The 9,411-nt window shown below is 53.4% G+C and overlaps 1 protein-coding gene across 5 annotated transcripts in view; it reads right to left on the bottom strand.

Moving 5' to 3' along the window:
- Window positions 1-8,355, bottom strand: part of ANO1 (anoctamin 1) — a 94,143-nt gene extending 85,788 nt beyond the window's left edge. For 3 of the 5 annotated variants that reach the window (XM_029582441.1, XM_029582439.1, XM_029582442.1), the window contains exon 1: window positions 8,131-8,355. In XM_029582441.1, coding sequence (XP_029438301.1) covers window positions 8,131-8,238 — 108 coding nt within the window. In that variant the 5' untranslated portion in view covers window positions 8,239-8,355. Of the gene's footprint in view, window positions 1-3,924; window positions 4,029-8,130 lie in introns of those variants that run through there. The other 2 variants (XM_029582444.1, XM_029582440.1) reach the window with 2 other exon arrangements.
- Window positions 8,356-9,411: the final 1,056 nt, after the last annotated feature.

The following is a 9,411-nucleotide window of genomic DNA, read 5'->3' on the forward strand; positions in this document are numbered from 1 at the left end:
TATACACACATATACACACACACACATATACACACACACACACACACACACACAATATACACACACACACACACATACACACACACACACACACACACACACACATATATATATATATATATATATATATAAATAACTTTCTGTTCCCTGGCATCACACAATACAATCTCAAGCACCTCCAGCCTTTGCAGAGCATGGCAGCTAGACCTTCAGTAGGAAGGGGTCAAATCCACTGATCATATTACACCAATTTTGCATCAGCTACGCTGGCTCCTGATTGAGAGCAGGATACAATTTAAACCCCTTGCTTTGTCTTCAGATGTGTGAATCAACTGGCCTTGAATATTTTCCCCAACTTCTGCTTTCCTACACCCCTACAAGGGAACTTCAGGCTTCCCACTAGGCCCTTCTATCTTGTCCTCCACATGCCCAAGAGTTTGTGCCCTAAAATATGGAAAAGTTACCTGTAATACTGCACCTGGAAACTTGCTACCTCACCAAGCCTTCCCCTAGACTCCAGAACAGAGACTCATCCTGTAGCATCTGCCCACCGGAAACCTTCCTGGCTACATCCATCCAACTGCTTCCTAATACCGCTCACACTACTGGTGTTTAACTTACTTCTTAACTATAGATCTGCAATTTATACCCATTTATACCTATTTACTTCCAATCTGCTTCCTCTCTCTAGATCACATTTGTAGGTATCCATTACTTGGGAACTTATTGCTGGGTTAACTTTATGTATAAGCATTTGATATTCTGCATTTTCCTAGAGAGGATTACATAAAGGCAGCAGCAAAAGCCAGAAAAATGCTTGGCTGCAAAGGGAGAGGAAGGGTCAGCAGACAAAGGGAGGTGATATTGCCCCTGTACAGGTCCCTGGTGAGACCTCACTTGGAATGCTGTGCACAATTCTGGAGACCGCACCTTCAAAAGGATATAAACAGGATGGAGTCTGTCCAGAGGGGGCTACTAAAATGGTCAGTGGTCTTTATCCTAAAGGATATGGAGATAGACTCAAAAGATCTAAACATGTCCATCCTGGAGGAAAGGCGAGATAGGGGAGATATGATATGGACATTTAAATATCTCCAAGAAAGAGGTAGGTAACTTCGGCTCTGGAGTGACATAAATATCTCTGCTTTTCAGGACATCCACCATGAATATGCATGACAAATTTGCATACAGTGAAGGCAGTGCCTCATGCATTTCATGGTGGATGTCCTGAAAACCAGATCTATTTGTGGCACTGCAGGAACAGAGATGCCCATCCCTGCTCCAAGAAATCAATACACTGGAGCAGGGCCTCTTTAAACAGAAAGGAAGCTCTGGAACAAGGGGTCATGGGATGAAGGTGAAAGACGATAGGAAAAGCAGGTGGATGCATGGAAGAAGCAGAGGGGATCTTTGAAGGAGGGGTAGGGACTGTAGAGCTGAGCAGTTGGTGTGGATGCGCAGAAGAGACAGGCCGCATGGTCTTTTTCTGCTGTCACATTTCTCCATTTCTCTGGGCCACTGAGCCTCAGCCTTTGTCACTTTATGAAGCAAACATTAGAGGGTCACATTAATGCCTCTAGAGCAGTAACCACATTAGCCTGTCAGGGGCCACCAGTCTCTGTGTCCCTTTTGCTACTACAGACAGATTTACTGAGGCATGAGAGTCCACCTCGTCGGAGTCTAATGATATCTTTCTACTTAGTCTAAACATTTTCAGCAGCATTTTCAAAGTGAGTTGCATGAGTAAAATGCATTTTATGTGCTTTGATTGGCTGTCAGAACTTGCTGTCCTTTGATGCAGCTAACAGCTCATGCGCAGTTCAACAATCCTCAAGCTTTTAGGCTCATTGTGGGATGGCGTTCCCAGGGATGTGCTCTGGGTGGGGAGGATAGCTTTTCAAATCATGTGTACTCCTCCAGCAAAAATCTACATGCAGAACAAGGAGGTGAAAGTGAACCCGTGTATTTTCTTCCCATGGCACGCTTCAAAGCAAAAAGGGACAATAATATTGGGGATTTAAGCTCGGCTTTCTAAGCAATGCTCCTGGTAGCTTACAGCATTGTTAGTATTCAGGCAGAACAAGTCACTGACCCAAAGAGCTGGTGGATACCTGAGATAATGGGGAAATAAAGTGATTTGACCAAGGTCACAGTAGGGGAAGTGGGAACTGAACCGGGGTTCCCTGGCCCTTAACTCAGTGCTCTAACCACCACCCGAAAGAATCACTCACATGTGGGTTCTCAAGCACCAACTCGAGTGACACTTTTACACTTCTAATATATGGACACATCAGTAAAGTCAATACTTAGTACCTTCCAGCCTAACAACCTACCCAGTGAAAACATCTGCATGTCACAAAAATTAAAACTAAAAGTAACACTTTTTTTTTTTTAGGAAACTCAGTTGACAACATGAAATAATTGTCACTCTTTTGTGCCAATTTGTATTTTGTTGCTCAGGATATTTTAGCATTTGAATTTTGTAAAGCTTCTCCTAGTTGGCCATCTACTTATTCTCAGAAAAAAAAATTCATTAGGGCAAGAAAGAAAAGGAAAATTGAGAATATGATCAAACTTGGATTATTGAAGGCCAAAATGCTGGCAGTGTGAGTCATTGTGAGAAGTCAGGACAAAGCAATTGTCTTCCAGCAGCAACTTCTGCCTTAGCTCAAGGGTTAAGTTACGGACTGTTTTGCAGTTTGGTATTCTCAACAAAAGTATATCAAGGGCAGGATAGCATTTATGAAACCCGGCCAGTTACAGACTGTTATTACTTCATGGGAACATTTGCCTTTGTTTTCTTTTTCCTGCAAGCCCAGGAATATTCCTTCAGGTACATTTTCCAGCTCTGATCAAACCAATGACTTATCAGCATTGCCATGGGACTGACAAAGGCCACCCATGACCCCCACCATAATCAATCCCAGTTTAACCCTGTACTGGAAGCACACCTCAGCTGTCCACTTAAGGGATAGCCACAATGAAGATGTCCGATGTCTGCAAATTTATCTCATGCATACTCATTATGGTTATCCTGAAAACCCATCCTTGGTGTGCCTCCAGGACAGGGCTGAGAACCCCTAATTAGATCATGCTGGGAGAAGGTTAAAGGTGAGGGGTGGGGAGTAAGGGGGCTTGCTCTGCAGTTCTGGCTGATGCCTGCTTTCCTAGCTGGACTCAGCAAAATGTGCAAAATTAAAGCAGCAGCTCCAACTGAATCTGGTCTTGGTACTGTGAAGGGTTAATGGAGGGCTTCCCAAACTTGTCTATTGACCCCTCAGCCGGTGGGGTTTTCAGAATTCTCCTGAGATATAGCTGCATCAGTAGAATAGTAGAAATGCAAATGTTTCCCATGCATATTCATTGCGGCGATCCTAAAACCCCTATTGCTTGCAAGGAACAGAACAGGAATGAAAAGCCCGAAGTTAAATGTTGCGTAACTTGCCCTCAAGCCAGAAATCTGATCGGTTAATAAGGTGGAAAGTCACAGGCTGTCTCTCGCCTCCGCTCATCCTGAGCTCATGAAGTGGATTGATAAATAAAGCTGAATTAAGCGGGGAAGCAGACTTTGAAACGGATTTCAAGAGCAAACATATTACTTAATATTACTTAATTGAATACCCTCAGAAAAAGAGTGAAATCCGTACGATGCTCTCCCTTTATAAAAGCCTTTGGGTGAAATACACTAAGGTGCAGTAGATCTGGGATCAGATTTGTTATTGCAATGAATAACGCGCAGTTGGAGGACCCAACATAAGAAATGAGTTTGGAAACTTGGAGTCCACCCGTATAAAGGAAGAGCCTCTGTAGCCCACGTGAGAGGGAACAGCTCAATTAGCAGGTATTAAATTCTAATTAAGTAGATTCTGTACAGCCAGAACTCTCTCCAAGGCCTTTTAGTATTTTCTAAGTAATCCAAGTCACCTCAGATTTGCCATGAAGAATCACTTCCTTGCTCAAAGCTCTCTCTTCTGTCGTGCGATCGAAAGGATTTTGCAAATCGGGCTGAAGCGAGTCTGTTGCCATAGCCTGGCTGGGACTGAAATAAACCAGCAGCAGTGAAGTCAGTTTCCAGAACTACAGTCCGTCTGGGATTCACACGTCCCCAAGGACTTCCTCCCCTGGGAGCAGAAACTCCAAAACAGATCCTGCTGCTTCTCCCTCGGCGCTGGGGACCGCCAGTGCGGGGACTTCTCCTGCTCCCTCCGAGCCGGGGACTGCCAGTGCGGGGTCTTCTGCTCCCTCCGAGCTGGGGACCGCCAGTGCGGGGTCTTCTCCTGCTCCCTCCGAGCTGGGGACCGCCAGTGCGGGGTCTTCTCCTGCTCCCTCCAAGCCGGGGACTGCCAGTGCGGGGTCTTCTCCTGCTCCCTCCGAGCCGGGGACTGCCAGTGCGGGGTCTTCTGCTCCCTCCGCGCTGGGGACCGCCAGTGCGGGGTCTTCTCCTGCTCCCTCCGAGCCGGGGACTGCCAGTGCGGGGTCTTCTGCTCCCTCCGAGCTGGGGACTGCCAGTGCGGGGTCTTCTCCTGCTCCCTCCGAGCCGGGGACTGCCAGTGCGGGGTCTTCTGCTCCCTCCGAGCTGGGGACCGCCAGTGCGGGGGTCTTCTGCTCCCTCCGAGCCGGGGACCACCAGTGCGGGGGTCTTCTCCTGCTCCCTCTGAGCTGGGGACCGCCAGTGCGGGGTCTTCTCCTGCTCCCTCCGTGCTGGGGATCGCCAGTGCGGGGTCTTCTGCTCCCTCCGTGCCGGGGACCACCAGTGCGGGGTCTTCTGCTCCTTCTGAGCTGGGGACCGCCAGTGCGGGGTCTTCTCCTGCTCCCTCCGAGCTGGGGACCGCCAGTGGGGGGTCTTCTCCTGCTCCCTCCAAGCCGGGGACCACCAGTGTGGGGGTCTTCTCCTGCTCCCTCCAAGCCGGGGACTGCCAGTGCGGGGGTCTTCTCCTGCTCCCTCCGTGCCGGGGATCGCCAGTGCGGGGTCTTCTGCTCCCTCCGTGCCGGGGACCACCAGTGCGGGGTCTTCTGCTCCTTCTGAGCTGGGGACCGCCAGTGCGGGGTCTTCTCCTGCTCCCTCCGAGCTGGGGACTGCCAGTGCGGGGTCTTCTCCTGCTCCCTCCGAGCTGGGGATTGCCAGTGCGGGGGTCTTCTCCTGCTCCCTCCGAGCCGGGGACCGCCAGTGCGGGGGTCTTCTCCTGCTCCCTCCGAGCCGGGGACCGCCAGTGCGGGGGTCTTCTCCTGCTCCCTCCGCGCCGGGGACCGCCAGTGTGGGGGTCTTCTCCTGCTGCCTCCGAGCCGGGGACCACCAGTGCGGGGGTCTTCTCCTGCTCCCTCCGAGCCGGGGACCACCAGTGTGGGGGTCTTCTCCTGCTCCCTCCGAGCCGGGGACTGCCAGTGCGGGGGTCTTCTCCTGCTCCCTCCGTGCCGGGGATCGCCAGTGTGGGGTCTTCTGCTCCCTCCGTGCTGGGGACCACCAGTGCGGGGTCTTCTGCTCCTTCTGAGCTGGGGACCGCCAGTGCGGGGTCTTCTCCTGCTCCCTCCGAGCTGGGGACTGCCAGTGCGGGGTCTTCTCCTGCTCCCTCCGCGCCGGGGACTGCCAGTGCGGGGGTCTTCTCCTGCTCCCTCCGAGCCGGGGATTGCCAGTGCGGGGGTCTTCTCCTGCTCCCTCCGAGCCGGGGACCGCCAGTGCGGGGGTCTTCTCCTGCTCCCTCCGAGCCGGGGACCGCCAGTGCGGGGGTCTTCTCCTGCTGCCTCCGAGCCGGGGACCGCCAGTGTGGGGGTCTTCTCCTGCTCCCTCCGAGCCGGGGACCGCCAGTGCGGGGGTCTTCTCCTGCTCCCTCCGCGCCGGGGACCGCCAGTGCGGGGGTCTTCTCCTGCTCCCTCCGCGCCGGGGACTGCCAGTGCGGGGGTCTTCTCCTGCTCCCTCCGAGCCGGGGATCGCCAGTGCGGGGGTCTTCTCCTGCTCCCTCCGCGCCGGGGACTGCCAGTGCGGGGGTCTTCTCCTGCTCCCTCCGAGCCGGGGATCTCCATTGAAGATTCATCACTTTCTCCCTGGGAGCTGGGGACCCTCAGTATAGGGCTTATCACATCTCCAGGGATGGGGATTCCCGGTAGTGCTGCTCCTCTGTTCTCAGGTCCCTCTCCGCATAGCTGCTCAAGTCTGGCTCTGAGACTAAGGAACTTCCCGAGGCGCTTCCCTCTTTCACTTTTCCGACCATACTCTTCCTCTTATTGAATCTTTACTCTGAATAGTGTTAAGACTTCCAGAATCCACACCCCACCCCAAAAGCCAAAACGGCCAACAGCAAGTCCTTACAAATGAAGGGTCTCCTTTCTGACCCCCCAGTGACTGTAGGAAAATCCTTGCAGAGCCCCTGGTAGGTGCATCCATCCAGCACAGACAGACACGAAACCATGCTTACTGCTTGATACGGTGATCCCCAGCCCCTCCGATCCCGAACGCTTATGGGGATTCCCTTCTCTCCCAGGGGTCGGGGGTTTCCCTTCCCCAGAGCCTCTTCCTACAGTGGGGGACACCGCCAGGTGCATGACGCAATATTTGCACGTCTGCGGGTCATATTAATAATGAGCTGCTGGTCCTTCTCTCAGCTGGGACTGTTCCACTTCCCCTACAGTAAAAGTAATTCAATTCTAAGCAAATATGCTCCAAGACGCTCATAAATGAAGCCAGAGTTCAGTCTGGGAATAATCTCTGATGGCTGAAAGAAAGCTGGAAGCATTGGCAAGCATTAGAGAGGTGAGATCTGGGGAAGAGTGCAGTGATCTCCCAGTGCCGGGGGCTGGGAGTGTCAGAGGCTGGAGAAGAGTACAGTGGTCTCCCGGTGCCGGGGGCTGGGAGTGACAGAAGCTGGAGAAGAGTGCAGTGGTCTCCCGGTGCTAATAGCTGGGAGTGACAGAAGCTGGGAAAGAGTACAGAGGTTTCATGCCAGGGGCTGGGAGTGTCAGAGGCTGGGGAAGAGTGCAGTGATCTCCCGGTGTCGGGGGCTGGGAGTGACAGAAGCTGGGAAAGAGTACAGAGGTTTCGTGCCAGGGGCTGGGAGTGTCAGAGGCTGGAGAAGAGTACAGAGGTTTCATGCCAGGGGCAGGAAGTGACAGAGGCTGGGGAAGACTGCAGCGATCTCCCGGTGCCAGGTCTGGGGAAGAGTGCAGCGATCTCCCGGTGCCGGGGGCTGGGAGTGACAGAAGCTGGGAAAGAGTACAGAGGTTTCGTGCCAGGGGCTGGGAGTGTCAGAGGCTGGGGAAGAGTGCAGTGGTCTCCCAGTGCCGGGGGCTGGGAGTGTCAGAGGCTGGGGAAGAGTACAGAGGTTTCGTGCCAGGGGCTGGGAGTATCAGAGGCTGGGGAAGAGTGCAGTGATCTCCCGGTGCCGGGGGCTGGGAGTAACAGAAGCTGGGGAAGAGTGCAGTGGTCTCCCAGTGCCGGGGGCTGGGAGTGTCAGAGGCTGGGGAAGAGTACAGAGGTTTCGTGCCAGGGGCTGGGAGTATCAGAGGCTGGGGAAGACTGCAGCGATCTCCCGGTGCCAGGTCTGGGGAAGAGTGCAGCGATCTCTCGGTGCCGGGGGCTGGGAGTGACAGAAGCTGGAGAAGAGTGCAGCGATCTCCCAGTGCCGGGGGCTGGGAGTGACAGAAGCTGGGAAAGAGTACAGAGGTTTCGTGCCGGGGGCTGGGAGTGTCAGAGGCTGGGGAAGAGTGCAGCGATCTCTCGGTGCTGGGGGCTGGGAGTGACAGAAGCTGGAGAAGAGTGCAGCGATCTCTCGGTGCCGGGGGCTGGGAGTGACAGAAGCTGGGAAAGAGTACAGAGGTTTCGTGCCAGGGGCTGGGAGTGTCAGAGGCTGGGGAAGAGTGCAGTGATCTCCCGGTGCCAGGGGCTGGGGCCGGCTCCGTGCTCATTGCACCTTGCAGGAATCAGGGCTGGCCGGGGGGGGGGGGGGGGGATGATCCACACCTGTTGCTTCGCCGGTGCGGGTGACAGCTCTGCTCCCAGCCCCGAGCAGAGCCCTCTGCGGTCAGCTCCATCCCATCCGGACGTGCAAGCGAAGCAGAAAGAGGGCGAGCGCGCGAGGAGCCCCCCCCCCCCCCCCCAGAACGCAGCCCCTCCCTCAGGATGGCCCCGCTCTCCCTTACCAGCGTCTCGGGCTGCTCGTAGCCGATGTCCTCGATGGCCTTGATGTTGATGATGTGGATGCCTTTCTCCTCGGCGGGTACGGAGCCGAACTTCTCGTTGCCCTTCATGGTCTTCTGGCCGGGCCCCTCCTCTGCCCATGAAGCGCACTCCCGGCGCCTGCAGCGGGCTCCCTGCGCCGAGCCTGCCAGCCCCGGGATGATATTTGCTTTCCGCTTGCTGCTTATGAAAAGGCTTTGCTTAGTGCTGGGCTGTGGCCAATCGCAGGCAGGCGGGGAGGAGGAAAGCCGCTGCCCAGGGCTCTCCCTCCAGCTGCACCTTTGCCTCTCCCTCCCGTCCGGGACCTTGTTTATTATTTGCCTGTTGGGATTCTATGCGAGGTCTTTTGTTTTGCTTAATTAGATTGCATTATTAGCTGGAAAGCACAGCATATCCCTCCACATGGAAATATGGGAGGAATTGTTCTATTCATTTGCTTCCTAAAAAAAAAAAAAATCAGCATCTGATCTGTTTGCCCCAGCGCGTTTTATTTTTTTTTTCTAATTTTCTTTAATTAGGAATTAGAGCCGTGCATGGCTGTCTTAATTTACTTTTAATTATGAGGACCTCGTCCTTGGCTACTGCAGCGTCTTCTGCGCCGAGGTTACACTTCTTTCTTTGGCCGGGGCAGACGTTTCCGATGACGAACAGAAAGGCAACAGCCGAGCCAAGTTCAGAACCCGCAAGATTACATGCGGAGAGACCCCAGAATGAACAGGGAGCATTACAGAGGCTTTCCCGTGCTTTTTAGCACGAAGAGCAACTTTAAAGAAAAGGCATTTACATTACATAATAAGACAGAACCCGTCTGCTTCTTGGAACCTCTTGGGGTGTGGTATCAGTTCGGCAAGGAACGCTTTCCCTAAGGTTGAACAGGAAGAAACTGCCTATTTTGGGGGTTAGGAAAATTCGAACTTTCTTTTTTTTTAATTTCATAAAAGGCTCATAAGTCCCTGTCTGTGTGCAATTAGCAAGTTTTACTGCACCTATTGCGTCAGATACATGTGCACCCACCTCTGGCCGGAGTATGTATTATCAATCTGTATCAAGTAATCGCATGGAGATTTTATGCCCCGTAGGTTGCTTTTGCTATTCATCCAATAGGTTTCCTCTCCCTTTCGCACTTTCTACCAAATGTGTCCGTAGGGAGAAGGATTTGGCACCCGGAGTTAACTGCGGTTCGGCAGTGTTTGAACTGCTGAGGGTTTCCCCTGTCTGCACCCGAAGGAACATTTGATGCAACC

Source organism: Rhinatrema bivittatum, chromosome 17 (assembly GCF_901001135.1).
Source record: "Rhinatrema bivittatum chromosome 17, aRhiBiv1.1, whole genome shotgun sequence".
Taxonomy (NCBI): domain Eukaryota; kingdom Metazoa; phylum Chordata; class Amphibia; order Gymnophiona; family Rhinatrematidae; genus Rhinatrema; species Rhinatrema bivittatum.